The 19,536-nt window shown below is 34.7% G+C and overlaps 1 protein-coding gene across 1 annotated transcript in view; it reads left to right on the top strand.

The window, feature by feature from the left end:
- LOC102059304 (sodium channel protein type 2 subunit alpha) overlaps positions 1-19,536 on the top strand; it is a 78,710-nt gene that overhangs the window by 32,265 nt on the left and 26,909 nt on the right. The window contains exons 13-18 of the mRNA XM_027810759.2: positions 2,079-2,426; positions 4,116-4,248; positions 7,019-7,257; positions 10,471-10,644; positions 11,922-12,278; positions 13,364-13,846. Of these exons, the coding sequence (XP_027666560.2) occupies positions 2,079-2,426; positions 4,116-4,248; positions 7,019-7,257; positions 10,471-10,644; positions 11,922-12,278; positions 13,364-13,846 (1,734 nt within the window). The remainder of the gene's footprint in view (positions 1-2,078; positions 2,427-4,115; positions 4,249-7,018; positions 7,258-10,470; positions 10,645-11,921; positions 12,279-13,363; positions 13,847-19,536) is intronic.

Raw genomic sequence — 19,536 nt, forward strand, 5'->3', positions numbered from 1 at the left:
GCTGCCACAAGAGTGGAAGGATTACAGGCTGTAGAACTGGTAAAGGGAGAGGTGGTTTATCTTGTTAGTCGTGCAGTTAGCTCCCTGGTGAAATAGGTTGGCAGAGCATGAAACGACACAGTCGAATGGTAAGAGGAGATTATCATCATCTGCCCAGTTGGCCCCTGTTGAGGTTTAGTCCTTTGACACAGTATTCCATTGCAGATGAATGGTGCAGCCCGCAAGAAAAGCCAAGCTTTCCTTTCAGACCTTACTTTCCAGGAGCATGTAGACGCATAGGTTTCTGCCTCTACATGTGTTAGAATTGCAGCCATTTTGGCTTGTATCTTTTGTCTCAAACCAACAGGGGCTTGCAGAGCAGGCATTACTCCTCCCAGATCACTGAGGGGCCTGATCCAATTAGTTGTGCTCAGAACATGATAACACATATTGGAAAGATTGGACTACAAACAAAACATAGCAGTCATGGAAACATTCTCTAAAAAAAACCAAGGGCAGTGGTAGTAGTCAGATGCAACCTAGTGAGTGTGTGGTTTCTTGAAGGACTGTAGATTGGCCAAATACATTTACAAATATATGTACAAAGGGTGTAGTACCACTTGGTCAGAATTCATTGTTATGCTCTATAGCAGCTAAAGCTTTTTTTTTAGATAAAATTATCTTTCAGCATAAACAAAACAACACTTTTTCTCCATCCAAATTTACATAAATGGGTTAGCAAAATCATTTGGCTGATATTCTTCAAGTAAATTGGCCTGAGGCTGACAGCCAGCATAGAAAATTTCAGCCCAAATTATTAAAATTTGGTATAGTTGTAAAAGCAGAAAAAATACATCTCATAACAATAAAAACACCTTCCAGCCTTTATAACAGGCAGTACTGCCAGTTCAGAGCACACATTATGTCTGTGTATGTATAAATCTGAGTATGAATATACAGAGTTACATACGGATTGATATATGCACATATTGAGTGTTTGGTTTTCACAGTATTAATATAGGCTTATATATTACAGTGCAGTTTTCACGTTCACTTTAATTATCGTGGGATAAAACCCACTGCTATTGCAAGTGAGCATTTTCCACCTGCAAAACAAGTGAAAAATTGAGAGTCATCTTGAACCAGGTTTTTTATGTTCCAAGATGAGAAGATCTGTACAAATGCAGAATTGAAGAAAGCTTAACACAAGGTTTCTTTTTTTCTGCAATAAGTACTCATTTTATTTATTCATGAATGCTGTTAATAAAATATGTAGCAAGGGAGAAGAACATTCCATTAACCAGCTTCTACTGTAATTAAAAGATGAATTACCAACAACCACTAATTTATTTTTCTCATTTGTAAGAGGATATCTTTAGATAACTCTGTGTCTCATGAATGGCTGCTTTAAGCTGCCTGATGGCCAAGTGGTACCTTCTGGTAGGTGTGCAGCCTGCTCTAGCCTCCACAGTGCTATATGCACAAGTATGCTATTAGTCATGTTCATACTGTACGTCCAGAGTTTCCCCAAGCCATTGCCTCTGTCTTTTAGTTTTAGAGTACTGCATATATTGTTCCCACTATTGAGCTTATTGTGAAGAAGGCAGACAAGTTTTTCACATCAGCTTAGATGGAATTTAATGCCAACCTTAAGACCACTTCTGCCTCTAGCAAATAGAATAGAAAACAATGATCAGTGACCATTACCTGGGTCCATAGGAACCCAGGGGATGAAGAAGGGAAGAAAAGTAAAAGATTTTAACTCTGTTCTCTAATAGAAGGAATAAAAGACAAATACCTGCAAAACCTTGATAGTGATGTTGACAACTGTGTCCAGCAGTCATGGGTCTAAACAAATTCAGCCTGCCACCTTTGTTCAAAAATGTTCTGCACAACTTTTCCTCAGTCCTGATACATTACATTAAAAAGAATTTTTCCCCTCTACTTCAGGTCCCCTAATGAGCACATTCCCCTGATACTGATAGTATTGAAGAAAAAAGTGGCTACCCTTCCTCCAGCACTGTAACTATTCATTGAAAAGCCAAGAACTTCAAACCTCAGTTCTAATGCTGTTTTGATTTGTATCAATTCTTTTACAGTCTTTGCTAAGCATTCGTGGTTCCCTGTTCTCACCAAGGCGCAACAGCAAAACAAGCATTTTCAGTTTCAGAGGTCATGCAAAGGATATAGGATCTGAAAATGACTTTGCTGATGATGAGCACAGCACTCTTGAAGACAATGAGAGCAGAAGAGATTCTCTTTTTGTTCCAAATCGACATGGGGAACGGCGCAACAGTAATATTAGTCAGGCAAGTGTGTCATCTAGAATGGTACCAGCTGTTCCAGTAAATGGGAAGATGCACAGCACTGTGGATTGCAATGGAGTTGTTTCTTTGGTTGGAGGACCTTCAACTCTAACTTCACCTACTGGTCAGCTTATACCAGAGGTAATTATAAGTAAACAGTTTCGTTCAGGCATGGAATTTTTTCTTATTGTTCACCTCTGCATGTCTTATAATTTCTTAGAGCTGTGAGAAATAACTTCCAATACTTTCTAAATAACAGAACATAAGGGGAAAAAAGTCCTTAACCTGGTATGTCTGAGCCTCAGCAAAGTATTATATTCTCCTTGACTATAGCAAGGGATCCACACATAGAAAGAAAAAAGCATAAATTGAATTTAACAATTTGTATACAGTTTCACCTGATCAACAAAGGTAGACATTTGATATGTAACTTGCAAATACATACAGGAAACCACTTGCAAAATTAAGCAGAATGCAGTTACTAATCCCATGATAGTTAATTGAAATAGCCCTTACAGAATTTATGTTGAAGATGCTTTTCTTATCACTTACTTGAGGAAAGTATGTAAAAATCCTCTGTACCTTTGTAATTACTTTGTATTTCAGTCTGTTTCATATTTTTTCATACATAGTATTTTAATATATATTCAGTATGGTATTTTGGTGGCTATAATAGCATTGTATTTAACTTGAAAATATTTTGATAAGTATTGAGATTTCATTACTACTGTTATACATTTATTTTTATTTTTGTTTCTCTCCTATCTTGATATAGACCTTCATACCAGAAATTCAACCAGATTACCTCAGAGGTTTTGTGTTTATAGTTCTATTTCAGAAATACATTCACTTGAAATTAGCCATTTAACTCAAGAGCTTTCTTTAAAGAAACAGTACTAGTGAATGCTCAGAAATGGTTTTTCATCTTCACACTCAGATGACTTTGAAATCCCTTATGAGTTCTGCATGCGTTTTTGTTCTTTTTCTGGATACGGAGAGAATAATGAGAAAAAAAGTGAGTGGTTTCCATGAATCACAGAATCAGAAAACCAGAAACCAAGATTTAGGAACTTCTTAATCCACTCCTGTGTTAAATCCCCAGGCCACACTCCAGAAGAAAAGAAGAGCAGCTACCAGGACACCTACACGCTACAGAGTAGTGACACATTAGGCACATTTAAATCAGAGCCGGGTAATAATGCTTAGCAAAGGCGATTAGAAGCCATACAGAACAGAGAAGGCTTGCACATTCACTGCAAGAATATATCACAAATTCAGTATGAGCTTTTCAGTAATAATTAGGTAGAAGAAATACTAAATAAGGTGATTTTTTTCTCATATAAAGTTTTCCAACCACACTTATCACGTTAGGAATGTAGTATATAGAATTAGAGATATAATCAATTCCTACAATTATAGTCATGTTTCTTGTATCAGAGTTACTTTCTTAAATAGTAGTTCACTTTCTGTACTCGCTTTAATTATTTAACATGATTAGCTGCTGGAAATTAAAGTGACAAGTTTCAACTTTGATCATTTTTTCTTGAAAGAATAATAATAGTCAGTAGCAAAGAGATACCTAGCAAAACTTTTGTTCACTCATTGGTCCCACATTGCCTTGGTATTATGTCCCCCACTTGATTATTTGTAGCACTGTACAAAATTCCCACTGAATTTCTCAAATTCCTACAGGAACAGAAACCTTCAGTTTGTAAGAGAAGTCTAGGATGCTGCACAAAGATGATTTTGATTATCAGTACAGTATTATACAGTAAATATTATTAATTGGCTGTTGAAAGTTGGTTTAATTCCCCAGTATTTCATTTACAGGGCACCGCTACAGAAACAGAAATAAGAAAAAGAAGACTGAGTTCTTATCAAATTTCCATGGAAATGCTGGAAGATTCTGCTGCCAGACAAAGAGCAATGAGTATAGTCAGCATACTTACAAATACAATGGAAGGTATTTGATGCATTTTATCTGACAGGCAGTTCAGTGAATTTCTGTTAACTACATGTGCAGCACAATTATGTACATAATTACCTTTGTACGTGTAAAACTGGACGTGTGAAATCTCTGAACATCAGGTACAAAAGGCTTTTGAGAATTTCTAAGATCATTTACTAACTAGCATTTCTAAATGCTTAGTCATTTAATTTTCATGACACTTTCCATAATATTACTCTACTGAGTGGACTAACAACGACAAAATAATCATAGCTAGGGGACTGCCAGAGCCCCAAACAGAAAGTACAAGGATTTCTTCATATAAAACATTAACAGGATCAATTAAGACACACAGGAATTGCTATGAACGGCAGTGATGTGCTAGAACAGTCATTGCCTTAAGGCATAAAATCCAAGGATAGACAATAGGAATTTGGAATGAAAAGAAATAGTTTTAAAGAAAACAAGCAACTGTAATCAACCCATGGCAACGCGCATGAACTGCCTTCCTTAAGCATTTCTTAAACCTTCTTAGGTAAGTATATCAAAGATAAAAAGATACTATATTTACTATATGAGAAAGCATACATTGTTGGAAATGTTTTGCTTATTTAATGAAAACTGAGTACACTCACACTACATACATATGCCATTAAAATACTTTTATAAGCTTAAAGGATCTATCTGCTGGATACTGGCACGGTGTGACAGCTGCCTGGTGGATGTCCGACAACACATGTTCTAAAAGGGCAAGAAATTACCAAGAAAATTTACAGTGTTCTTAGGATTACTTTGTCAGAATTAAAATATAGTTGAAGTCCTTTGCTCTCAGAGAAACAAATAGACCCCAAACTAATAGTCAGGAATATAAGGCTTATATCACCTATTTTCTTCTAAAAGTATTTGCAAGCCATTCTCACAAACGCGTGAAGTGTGAACTGTTGGTACCTCTTGATTCTTGTTGTGTGCGGTTCTTAGTTCTCCTCCCAGGTAGAGAGGATATCTCCTTAGAGGGTAATGGCTTTAAGCTGAAAGAGGGTAGATTTAGATTAGACATTAGGAAGAAATTCTTTAATGTGGACGTGTTGAGACACTGGAACAGGTTGCCCAGGGAAGTTGTGGATGCCCCATCCCTGGAAGTGTTCAAGGTCAGGTGGAGTGGGACTTCGAGTAACCTGGTCTAGTGGAAGGTGTCCCAGCCCATGGCAGGGTGGTGGAACTAGGTGATCTTTAAGGTGCCTTCCAAACCAAACTATTCTATGATTCTATGATTCTCTTCCTCCAGTTGAATAGTTTGTCCTTCCATTCTTCTGGCCAGAAGAAACAGGTCAATGTAACTATATCCTGATAGTCACCTCCTACCCACATCTGGTTTCCATTATTCCAGAAGTTGCTAAGTGCAAGCAATGGAATCTTCTGTGCCAACTCAGTGTCCAGTGTGAGTGGTCACTTTTGTTCAAGGCCAGTCCCATCCCACATCTCAGCATCCTGAGTTACATGTTCAGAAATGTGATTATTCCACCCAATCCATATATTCCTTTGGAAGCACTGCCTTTGTTATGAGGACTTTCACTACTTACAACACCCTTTTCTGCCTGGAGGCTACAGTCTGATTTAATGGAAGAGCTTGTTAGTTTCAATGAGTTTGAGGCCTCTGGCAACAGCTTTTAATTTCCTGCAATTCCACCCATACAGGACAATATTAGAGGCAAAAATCAATTCACTGGGCCTCAAAGTGTAGAGTTTAGCACTAAATCCTTATTAACAAATACAGTAAAACAGCATGTTTGCTATTTTAGCAAAATCACCCATAAGAGTCATGATGATGGAGACCTTGTGCTGTAAGGGATGTCTGAAAACTGGCAAATTGCAGATTTGGGTTGATGCCACTATGCAGAAATTTAATTGAAACTGTTGTGGCCATTTCTTACATATTTTGTAGTCTAAGTATTTCTCACTTAAACAAATATCTATCTTCTTTCTGGGCTGTCCTTAAACGTCCCATCACATTGACATTCATCCTTGCTATTATTAATTCAAAATTTACTTATTCTGTGACTTCGAAAATATCGACAGTGAAATGGAAGAAAAAATAGTTTGTAAAGATTCTAATTGAGAGCAGAGCTGTTCTGCTAAAACTAACATGCTCTTCTCTTCCTCAATTGATAGATGCTGTAACTGTACAAGAATTTTCAAAGTCAAATGAAATTTTAAAATAAGAAAACAGGCATTCTGTATGTTAAAAGTATTGATTCAAATAAGCAATGATAAGTATGCACACTGAGTCATTTATCTGTTATGATATTGTAGTGGTTTAATGTAGTAGCAAATATAATACTTCTAGTAGCTCAAATCAAAATACGTACTCATGTTATATACTTAACAAAAAAAAATATATATATTTATATATAGCTCACTGATGATGGAGTCATGTTAACTTTTAATATCCAAAATTAAGACATCTGCTGTCAGTCAGTCAAGTAACCTAAGCTAAATGTCTAGACTCTCCCTACTGTCATGGGAAAGTGACAACCACATTTCGCTGTTTAGATAGATGTCTGAGATGATTCACCCTTTAGAGACAACTTCACTGTCCACTGGTTGTAGAGGAGCTTAAATAAACTAGAAGTTTAAGATGGCTAAACATAAGTGAGGGATATCCCGTGTCAGCATGAGCTGTTTATTTGAATGATTTAATCTTTTTACATATGTTAAACAAAACTTCCAATAGATATAATTGGAATAGTCATTATTTGTTAATTTTGTTCTATTTTTTTTTTTCCAGAACTTGAAGAATCCAGACAGAAATGCCCACCATGCTGGTACAGATTTGCAAATACTTTCTTGATCTGGGATTGCTGGAGTCCATGGTTAAAAGTAAAACATGTCGTCAATTTAGTTGTGATGGATCCATTTGTTGATCTTGCTATAACTATTTGCATTGTTTTAAACACCTTGTTTATGGCCATGGAACACTACCCAATGACAGAACAGTTTAGCAGTGTCCTTTCTGTAGGGAACCTGGTAAGTGGTTTGTCATGCAGTACTTGGGGTAAAAATACCTGTTTCTAAAAGAAAAAGTGCATAAATGCTTTACATTGGTTTTAAATTTATTCCATTTTGTTTTTTATTATCAGCTTAAAAACTGTATATATGATTTTCATAGATAAAGCGATTTTTACTGGAGCCTTTAACTTTCATGAATTATTTTGTAACCACTATAATGAAATAACTGAATATGTGTGGAAGTACAGTCTTCACTGGATTGTCGTATTTCTTGAAGTCTACCTTGGGGGTTTTCTGTAAAATATTAAGGTAGATTATCTAATTTTAGCCATAGTACTGATATTCTAGCACAGAAAATATTTTTTTTCTGCAGGAAATTGATGAAATATTCAGATGTCAGAATTTCTCTCTGTATTTTTTTAAACTACGCTACAGTGAAAGTACATCTCCAAGAAAGATATATTTCTTGTTAGCAGTAAGTCCTTGCCACTTTAGGTAACTTGATCCAGAGATTTAGGGTTACATGTAATTACTTTTCTGAACAGCTATCTAAATGTGGCATAACACTTAAATGTTCTCATCTGTTTCTCTCAATTTGCTTCTAATGCTCAGGAAGCAGAGGACTGACCCTTGCAAGTGTTTGTTTCAGAAGAATATTTGTACATTTTTAATTTTTTACCGGGTCACATAACTACCAGTAGTTTACACAGGAGATGTATGGATTGACTCACACAGCATGCAGTCCTGAAAATCAGAACCAACCAAATGTTCTAAACTAATAATTCAGAAAGATTAGTTTTGAAAATTATGCTAATATTTAAATGGAGCAGTAACAGATTCCTTAGTCCAAGTATGTTTTAAAGTCTAAATATTTTCTTTATATGTACTGGTAATACATCCTTCTATGACTTTTTTAAAAAATAGAACTAAAATTGAGCTTATTACCTATGTGTTCTTGTGTGCATTAGTTTATTTTCTCCTGGACAAAGATCTGATTGCTGGCATATTCTTATATTCATCACAGATTACAGAATATTGTCTTTTAAAATGTTGTTCTGTCATATTATTAGAACTATTTCTCTCAAACAATTTATACTTACAAGGTCTTTTGCCTTTTCACATCTCATATTTTTATGGGTTTTTTTTATTCTAAGCTAGCAACAGTCATATTTTTAACTATCTTCGTAACAATCCAGTATCCTTAATTAGGACTATATATATCTGCAGTGAATACTAGTCCTGCTGGTTTCAATTAAATTCTCTGTTTCTCACTGTATTAATCTATTAACCTTAATTTTGTGATTTCTATTCAAAATATGTTAATTTACTCTTTGCTTGTGACATCATGGTCTGTTTGAGGATAAATTAAATATGACAAATATGACTCTGTCCTTTCTGTAGCATTTTAACAAGAAGGAAGAAATAGTTCTAAAATGCAATGATTCATTTTCATAGTACTAAAATTCATTCAGTACTTAAAAGTCTTACCTAATTACAAGAAAACTTGAGTTTACTTCTGTTAAAATGTATTTTTATGTATTTGAGGATGAAGTTATGCTCAAGAGAAGTATTTTGAGGATGGAATGGATTATTTTGTGAACAACATATTTCAAATTGAAATGTTTCTCATTGGTTTTTTTTCAATTATTTTGACAAGTATGACAGTTTTGTCAAGTATAATCTTCGTTGTGTTCTGTATACCACAGATAGCAATACCTGTTACATTCTTCTGATTATTTCATAGAATCATAGAATGGTTTGGGTTGAAAGGGACCTTAAAGATCATCTAGCTCCAACCCCCTGCCATGGACAGGGACACCTTCCACTAGACCAGGTTACTCAAGCCCCATCCAGTCTGGCCTTGAACACTTCCAGGGATGGGGCATCCACAGCTTCTCTGGGCAACCGGCTCCAGTGCCTGACATTAAAGAATTTCTTCCTAATATCTGTTCTAAATTTACCTCTTTAGTTTAAAACCATTACCCCTTGTCCTGTTGTTACAGGCCCTACTAAAAAGTCTGTCCCTGTCTTTCTTATAAGTCCCCTTTAAGTATCAAAAGGCCACTAAAAGTTCTCCCCATAGCCTTCTCTTCTCCAAGCTGAACAACTCCCTCAGCCTGAAATATCAATTTATTTGTATAGTGTTTATTGCTATATTTCTGGTTTCTCAAAATAAAACACTTAAAAAAAATACTAATATTTACACTTGGACAATGGTGAGTATTTCCACAGCATTATATCTACTTCCTAACCTTCTTAAATTAAAAGGTAATAATGAGTTTAGTTAGTGTTACATAAATATGTCTGCTTTGCTTCCATAAAACTTAACTGTAGGAGGACTGAGAACAAGCTGGGTAAAGAGCTATCACAAGGCAGAGTAGTATACTGTAGTAGACTTCTGGATCATCTAGGATACCTTTTGCATGTTGTGCAGATTATTCAAAAGATTTTAGTGGCTTTGCACTATGCTTCAAAGCTTCTTTATTATGCTGCCACAAACCACTGATCACTACCCATTGCAAAAGCGTTAGGTTAAATTCTGGACTTTAAAACACTTAAGAGGCATTGGTAATTTCATATTTGGGACTTCTAGATATTTCAAAGAACATTATCACTATGAAGTTCTTTTTCCCAAAAGGAAATAACTATCACACAGAATAGTAACTGTGCATGAAACCTCTATATCCTTACAAAAAGCCCAGTCTAAGAAACTCCAACTTCCCCTGTCTATTCCACCCATACATTTCAACTCTGACCTAAAAGACAGAACTTAGAAAGTCTGTCCTTAAAGAGTCTGACTTTAGAGAGTTTTTTTTCTAACACTTGTGTTTACACTGCAAGCAAGAAAAAAAATGCTGTCAAGTCTTCTTTTGCTGTACTGGAACTATACTCTAGAAACAGGACTGAAAGCACTGAATCATATCACATCATCTGCTGGATGGATAGTTCAGCACATATCAGTCAAATAAAAACCGGAGCTGAACTGCTGAACGGTGAATAGCTTTTTATCAATCCTCTGCCTTCCTGTATCTGTCCTGATTTAGGGTTTTTTTAATTATCAGTTTTTAGTCTTTAGAAATACTTAGATGCCATTTCGAGATAGTAATCAGCTCTTTTTTATAGTAACAGGTATAAGTAACAAGTATGAGAACTCCAACTGGCTTAGAAAAATTTACTGAGGTATATAAATTTCTCATAACAACTCAACTAATTAATTACATTTTGTTTTAGGTATTCACTGGGATATTCACAGCAGAAATGGTACTAAAGATAATTGCCATGGACCCTTATTATTATTTCCAAGAAGGCTGGAATATTTTTGATGGTATTATCGTTAGCCTTAGTTTAATGGAACTTGGTCTCGCAAATGTTGAAGGACTATCTGTTCTTCGGTCATTCAGATTGGTAAATACCTTGATAATTAAACATTTGCATGCATTTTGTCTCAAAAAAAAAAAAAAGTAATATCTGTACTAATTACTAGTGCCTAAAGGATGTATTATATACTTAAATGGCTCACACATTTTTCATATATGTCTAATTTGAAAGCTATATTTGATAAGTACAAGTTTAAGGTATTTGACAGTTGATATCCTTTGATATCTTTTGATATCAAATTACCCTATTGATATCCTATCCTACTGATATCCTTTGCCAGCATAAAACTTCTACCTTTTGAGAATTTTGTAAATCTTCATTATAGTGATTTCATTAAGGTTTATCAATGCTGAATAGCTGTAAAAACATATTGCCACCAGCGTAAAGTATCTTAACATTTTTATTCTTTGTATTGTGAATATTATTTTGTGTTACTTATAAAGCCCCTACGTAGGTCCTTTCTTCACAACATTTATTTTAATGAGCATGGAGAATAAACATTTAGTAACTCTATTACTCATAACAAAGAGTCATAACAATCTGACTTTAGGATATCACTTAAAATGAAATATTATTGAGCTTCTACTAGAAATGTCTTTTTTATAGCAATTAGTGTAGTGTACAAACTAAGTTCTAGGTACGTTTACTACAGACACAAGATTCCTGATTTAAAAGTCTGTATTACTAATAGTTATCACATTACTTGAAAACCTAGGTTATTTCCTAATATATAGAGCAGGAAGTAGTGACTTGGTTTATTATCACCAGTTGCAATGGTATCCAACTTCATATACCATGGTTTGGTTACTGAATATTATATTTAAGTTAGTGTTTATGATTTGAATAGACATGACAATATCAGCATCAAATTGTTGCTTCAAAAATTGTTGTCAAACTAAAATTGGAAGACCTAGTGTGGTGCTGAGGGAAATGTGGAACCAAGCCAGCAAAGAGGGTGTAGTGAAGGTGATGGAAAGAGTATGAACTTCCAAGATGTTGTTAAGAATTGTTCAGTAATCATCTGTAAGTAGATGTTTAAATAATATTAATAATACTAAAAATAATAAATTCAAATGTGGTACAAACATAAATTATGTTTTTTTTTTCTATGGCATCACTAAGATGAAATGCTGAACACTGCAGTTTAGGCAAATACTCCATGCTGCCTAGTTTCCATTAAAATAATATGTTCCTACTGAAGAAAAAATTAATCTACAGAAACTGATATTCTCTGCTAAACAACTTTGACCTAGCTTCTGTTTCATAGCTAATACCAATGATACCTCTGCATTTCTGTTTTTCAGCTTCGAGTTTTTAAGTTAGCAAAATCTTGGCCAACCCTAAATATGCTGATTAAGATTATTGGCAACTCAGTGGGGGCTCTGGGGAATCTGACCCTGGTGCTGGCCATCATTGTGTTCATTTTCGCTGTGGTTGGGATGCAGCTCTTTGGGAAAAGCTACAAGGAATGTGTCTGCAAGATCTCCAGTGACTGTGTGCTTCCACGCTGGCACATGCATGACTTTTTCCACTCTTTCCTGATTGTATTTCGAGTGCTGTGTGGAGAATGGATAGAAACGATGTGGGACTGCATGGAGGTCGCAGGCCAAACCATGTGCCTTATTGTTTTCATGCTGGTCATGGTGATTGGAAACCTTGTGGTACGTGATGAACATTTCTGAACATTAACTCTGATGCAAAATGTACATAACTTACAGCTAGACAATGAGAATGTTTGTCATGCTTCTATTTGGAATTAAAAAATAAATCTGGATGTGCTAGGTTTTGGGTAGAAACATGATGATTCTCTTCTCCCTTTTTTCACTCATTTCCATACACTGAAGTACTCACTATGGGTCCAGGAAGTTAGGAATACACCAAAAACTCAAATCAAACACCCTATCATGGGAGTGCTGCAGCAAATTTAGAGTTGCTGTTTAAATCAAAATGTCTTCCTAACTAGTCTTGAAATAAAGCTTATACTGCACCAGCTTCTGGGCAGCTGCATCTTTGGAGAAAAATCTAATGGACTTTTTTATACCCCTTACAGCTAATTCCAACACTAATACTTCTGACTTAATAAAAATAAAGCATAATGTAGCTGTTCTTATATAAAATATCTTGAATTTATGTACCGAAATTTTGGCCTCTTTAGATGAAAAAAAAAAAAAAAAGAGTACAGACTGATTGGATGTCCATTCTAAAAATGTGTTTGAAAGCTTCTAACTAGCAAAATTATAGAAGTAGAAGAAACCTTTATAAAAAAAATCTAAATCAAGCTGACAAGTTAAAATGCCAAAGGTTCAACTGATAAATATTGGATCGGGGAGAATTTAGGATTGTACTTAGAATGCACTATTTATATGTTTTCTGAGTTTCTTTTACTGTTAATCTATGCAGTTTGTTCTGATATGCACATAAAACTGTATTTCATTACCTGTCAAAATTCTCTTTAGTGATATATTTTAACATGATTTAAATTTTTATAAAATAGAATTCAAAATGTTTGTATTCTAGTTGTTTACATTACCATGCAATCTTGAAATTACATTCCGCACAAATGTGCAGAGCGCCAGAAAGCTAATTATGATCAGTAATCTGCTCTACTGTTTTTTTAGAATCATAGAATTGTTTAGGTTCAAAAGACCTTAAGATTGTTGAGTCCAACCCTTAACCTAGCACTGCCAAGTCCATCACTTCTTATATGCATTTATTTACTATATAGCTGTATTCTCTCATCTTTTAGGTGTTGAACCTATTTCTGGCCTTGCTGCTGAGCTCATTTAGTTCAGACAACCTTGCTGCTACTGATGATGATAATGAAATGAACAATCTCCAGATTGCTGTGGCAAGGATTCAGAAGGGAATAGATTATGTTAAAAAAAAAATACAGGAGTTCATCCAAAAAGCCTTTGTTAGAAAGCAGAAAGCTTTAGAGGAAATCAAAGCACTTGAAGAGCTAAACAAGAAAGACAGCTGCATTTCCAATCATACTGCTGTTGAAATAAGCAAAGATCTGAATTATCTTAAAGATGGGAACGGAACCACCAGTGGTGTAGGCACAGGAAGCAGTGTGGAAAAATATGTAATCGATGAAAATGATTACATGTCATTTATAAACAACCCAGGCCTCACTGTGACAGTGCCAATTGCAGTTGGAGAATCAGATTTTGAAAATCTAAATACAGAAGAATTTAGCAGCGAATCTGATATGGAAGAAGGCAAACAGGTAGGATTTTTTGTATCTTAATAATTGTAGTCATGCATTTACATATTTCTTAATTACTTACTTAGAATTGTTTTAAAACTTGTATCTCATGTAAATATGTTTTATATTTTAGTATTTTATGTAATTATAATTCAAGAAAAAAATTACCCTATGTGATGGTATACTACAGGGTCTTTAGAATTTACATTTTTAATCCCCTGTTTACTAGCATTTGGAAGGTGTATCATTTTAAATATGATTATTTCTTTCACAATTTTGTCAGGTTTTAGGACTAGCACACATTTCATAAAGCATTCTTTCTGCAGTATCTGTAATGCAATCAGGATTTATGGAATAAGAGTATTGTAGAAGGCCAAGAAACAATCAAGAGTGTACAGCTTTGCATACCAAATCAAATATAAGCAGAGAAAAAATATTTTTTTCTATATTTAGGGTAGTTCTAAAAATGAACACTGATACATTGTAAATCAGTGATGTATTCTGGATTATCTAGAAAGTTTTCTGGGTAATATTTTACAGTTTTTGTGTTCAAAGACTATGGCTGGCTGAAGTAATCCAGATACTAATTAATGTCATGGTAAAGCAGTATCTCAAGTTATCCTGGAGAGCAGAACAACCTTGTAATACATATGCATGTGGAAACAGTTTACTTGAAAGCCTTATTCTATTATTATTGCACAAAGAGGTAAAAGTTGATCTAAGAACCAGAAGCCATGTACTCCAAAATATAAGTGACTCCAATACCAGAAGTGATCATGAATAGGTGATAACGGTATTCAAGAAAAACTTTGTATGTTGGAATAATGATCAATGACAAGCCAATAAATGTATTAGCACAATAAAATTTTATTTGGTGCCATTAGAAATGTAGGAACTGTGAGGTTTAAGGGATCAGGACCCATGGATAAATATGTTTTCAATTAGATTAGAAGCTACGATGTTGTGTGATAACTCATTAATATAAAAGGGTTTGTTTACCATAAAGCAAGCTCTTTTATAAAGGAGTCCTACATTCATGACTGTATCATAGCTGTTTAGCTGCCATATTTACAAATATGCTATATTCCTCAGCAATACCAAACTATATTGCATAACATTAATGGATAGCCATGATTCAGTTTATCATAGAATAGGGTTTTTTTGCTAAAGAACATAAAGGAACATAGTGTGTGTTTGTTTGCAGCTGCAAAGATGGTTACTCTGCATAACAATTCTGAGATTAAAAGCAAGATATTCTATCTGAGTTGCTTAGTTATGAGGCAGACATTTTCAGTGCAAGTATATGATAGTATAGGAGTAGTGCTTATCCATGACAGTTTAAGAATACAGGAAGTATAAAGTGATACCATTTATGAGAACAACTAGTATAAAAATAAAAGCTGTCAGAGTGAGTCTGGGCCTGAGAGTAAGCTGATCTAATAAAAGTTAATTGCCTTCCACTATGAACCTTTAGCAAAGTCTTCTAAGTCTTCTCATATATTCTGATGTCCTTTAAAATGACATTTTATTATAAATTTGCTGCTTTCCTTGTGGTTAGTTTTGATAAATACAGTGATGATTGCCTTCCTAGTAACTCCATCTTATGAAGTTACATGCTCAAAAACTTTCCAAATATGTTACTTTTTAAAAAGCTTGTAATATGCATTAGGAAGCTGGGAGGTTTATAAAGCTGTGCAGATGCTAAATGTGGTTACATGACATATCAGCTTCAGCAGCAGATCTGGCTTGGGAAGTTCCCGTCCACACCTGGCTCTTGATCCCCTGGCAGCCTCCTTTACCACTTTCTCCGCTACGGTGTTTGTGGGTCTGTACTACAAGGCATGTCACTGGAGCAGTGTTAGTTAAATATCATCCCATAGGTATTATTTGTTTATTTCTTCTTTAAGATAGATTGAATCATTCAGTTTACAGTGTACTGCCATGTGTTCTATCAGAACAGCTGAGGACAAAACAAAATGCAATGCAAAGGCAGAAACTCCTCTGTTTTCAAGTGAATATATGATGTAAGTACACCTCAAGAAAATGGAGTAAATGCCTTTGTTATGCTGAGTTCAGAATGATACAAATTTCAAGGTGACTTTCATAAGTCAATTGCTCTGTTCATTCCCATCTTTGGTCCGGGCATCATGGTTTTTTGTTCTAAGGCCATCCTGAAATTTCATGACTGTAATAAATCAAAAGGGATTTTGCATTTTTTTTTATGGACTTCAGATGTATCCGTATATCTTCAGGAAGAAACCAAATCCAAAACTCTGTAAAAACAATTTGGAAGTGAAAATTTCAGGTGACTGTGGGAAACCTGCCAGTAAGTGATGGATGGTGTTTATATTAAGAACTTGTGAAGAAATTTTCAATGGGGATAGGATAAATTTAGGATTTCTGTGGAGCCTCAAGATTTCCACAGAATGTAATAATCATTACTATCGTGAAACTGGAGCATTAGTGCTTCCCTCAAGTTCTGCTCACACACAAATGTTTAGCATTTAACTGTTTGATATGTGTTTGTACAGTGCAAGTGTGCATATTGTGAAAGGTATTTAATAAGACAGGAATTTCTTACCAGTGTCCTGAAAATTGTGAATTCTATATTAATTGCACTTTCTGTTCTGGATTCCTTATTCCATTCCTTCTGGATGATTTTTAGGGAAAGGATAAAGTACTTTTTTTTATTGTGTGTATAAAAGTCCATCTGCTTTGGTAATACATGAACAGATACTCTGGCATGTGACAGGAATTTTTGAAGATTCCCAATCTTCTCCTACCAAGTCAACAGTACTGTTGAATCTTTTGCTGCCTTCTGATTGTCTTTTGAGGAAGATAAAGAGTATATTGGTGCAGTGTTTAAATTACCTCTCTAGACCGGTACACCATCATTTGCTTTATTTTGCCTCTCAAGGGATACCACTGAGACAGCATTCCTGCTAGGAGAAGGCCTGGTCTGCAAAAGGAGGGGTAAGACATGGGGCAGAACTTTCCTTGCCTTAACTGTGGCAGTACTTAGCACTTAAAATACCCTCAGAAGGTATCCTCTTTATTAACTTCTTATTTAACAACAGAGCTGTGAGAAGCTAGATATGCACAGGAACTGTAAAATGAACCATTTTTTTTTCTGGTGTCTTACTGACTGTCACTGATGTTAAGAGAGTGGTTATTTAAAGTCTGTCAGCAATAAATTTCATGCTAGAAGTGGGGCAGGAACTCTGGCCCCCTGAGAAATATGCCAAGAGCAGGTCATTACTATAGAAATTGTAACTGCAAATAACTCTAGCCAGCAAGTGTCTTTCTGAAGGCTGGTTCCTTTCTTTTTTTTTCTTTCTTTTTTTTTTTTCTTTCATAAAAAAACTTTCTAATTAATTTGCTAGTTAATAACTTCCCAAATCTGCCAGCATCAGTGCTGGAACCTGGTTGCACGTTCCAGACCTAAACAACATCTTTCTAACACATGTCGCTAGAAATTTGGGAATGTCTCTGTTTGGATGAAAGAAAACAGTAGCATGTATTAGTTTTCAGTTACCCACTTCTTTAGAGTAATAGTTGGCTGAAAGTACCTAAAAAAAGCAAACATTTCCTTGATACTTTGCAAGAATTTTTTTTAATATCTACTAAAGTGGTGCAATACCCCATGAAATAACCATTAGAAATAACAGATTTCTGCTATGAAAATAAGATACTCAAGATAATTTACTTTGAAGATAATAAGAAAATTAGAAGTAACTAAAGGGGATAATTTAGTGGTTTTTAGTTAGCATTGTGGATGCTGTTTTTGTTACAAAATATGCCTGCTAATCAGTGAAATGAATAGACTATGTTAATCTTTCCAAATACAAGACTCGTAACTATTGTATTTCTGTAGCACTTAACAACTGTTCATTACATCTGAATCACAACTTCATGAATAAAGTTTTGGATTTCAACATGGAAAAGTAATTCCAAAGATACTCATCAGTTACAGAAAGCTTATTTCACAACTGAAGAAATACATATACCTACAGGCCTCTATTGTTCAGAATTTCAAAAGCCTTTCTATCTACATTTTATGTACAGTAAGTGCAAATTCAGATTGGAGAAGTAAAGCTGCTCAATTAAATTCTGAAATCAAACCGGATGGTTTTAATAAAATTAAAATTATCCTTCATATTCTAATCCACTGAATTTTCAAAACAATAAGTTCATTTTTCTGACTGGCTTCACTAGTGCCTTTGTGACTTAAGTGAAGTAAAAAGAAAGGAACACAGTTATTGCATTCCCAAAAGTTAAGCATTGCCATTGTACTTCAATAAATTTCTTAGCTAAAACATACCCAGTAGTGATTTGATCAATTTGTTAGATGATTTTTTATCACATTCCTTTTAAAATATCCAACAGTCAAAATTCTCCTTTTCTAAAACTGACTAGTTCTTGGACAGTGTCTTCAAAAGTTACTGATTCTTTAAGTTATGGACTAGCTGTGGATAATCTAATGAATGAAACCGTATCTCTGGATACACTGATGGGTATCCAGACACTGATTCAATCCCCTTTTGAAACAGAGTGATTATAGATTCAGAAGTATATAGCATACTGAATCTAAACTAGAAACTTACACAATATGATACTTCACCAAATTTAATTTGAACAGAAATGAAGGAGGTTTATTTTCATTGAGATCTATAAGTTCCAGCACCATTATTAGAGGATGAAGGAGACATGGGAGGACGTGCATCTTCAGAGTATTTTGCTTACTGTATGTACATTTTTTGCAAATATGAGATAATCCCATCGTCAGTTAAATGAAGACTAGAACATTAAACCAAAACAACCCTTAAGATTTTCATTAATATGCATTAAGTACTATATAAATACTGGAATATTTTCCAAATCCGCTAACCATGTCTTTATTAATTCATTCTGGTTTTATTTATGAATCATAATTTCAGAGTGTGGATTATTAGGTCTAGCTTCTGCGTTTCTTATTTCTCTAAAATAAACTAAAGTTCTGTAGAGAAGTTTGTTGAACATTTCAGGTGGTATGTATTTCCCTTTTTGCCAAATGATCATAAAATATTTAATAATTATGTTTTAATTGTGTTAAAGCCGTGTTTGAATTAGAGATTCCAAAAAGAGGAAAACTAGAGATCCTGTGTCTTGAACTTCACTGCCTACCATTCTTACTTCTCACAGGGGTAAAACCAAGCTGGAGCAATCAAGAATGCAGCTCTGGTGCTTTTTAACCAGGTAGAGCAACGTGTCACCACTTTCACACAGGTTACCTAAGCAAGTTATACATATATATGTATATATATATATAATCACTTTTTAATGGATTTTGACTGGCCTGCATGCTATTCAGCTATGTACCTTCCCTATCCATTGCAAGACAGTAGAAACATGCACAGCTGCTCTCTGCAGAGTCATGGGACTCACATCACAGCATGGTCAGGTGGGACTGGCAATCCCGACGTACGTTTCTTAACTCTGCTACTGATTTTTCTGGGTATTTTAATACAGTCTTCAGCAGTAACTGCATGCTCTACAGGTTTTGAAGTATGGATCATAAAAGTACTGGAATGTTATACATTAAAGAGGCCAAAGAAAAAGGGAGCATGCATAGTTTTTACAAAATAAAAACAACCCTTTTTGATTCAGCCCTTATAAATGTAAATATTTAATGAAATGTTTTAAGTGATTTATGTGATGATTACTGCCACAAC

This window comes from Falco cherrug, chromosome 8, assembly GCF_023634085.1.
Source record: "Falco cherrug isolate bFalChe1 chromosome 8, bFalChe1.pri, whole genome shotgun sequence".
NCBI classification, from domain to species: domain Eukaryota; kingdom Metazoa; phylum Chordata; class Aves; order Falconiformes; family Falconidae; genus Falco; species Falco cherrug.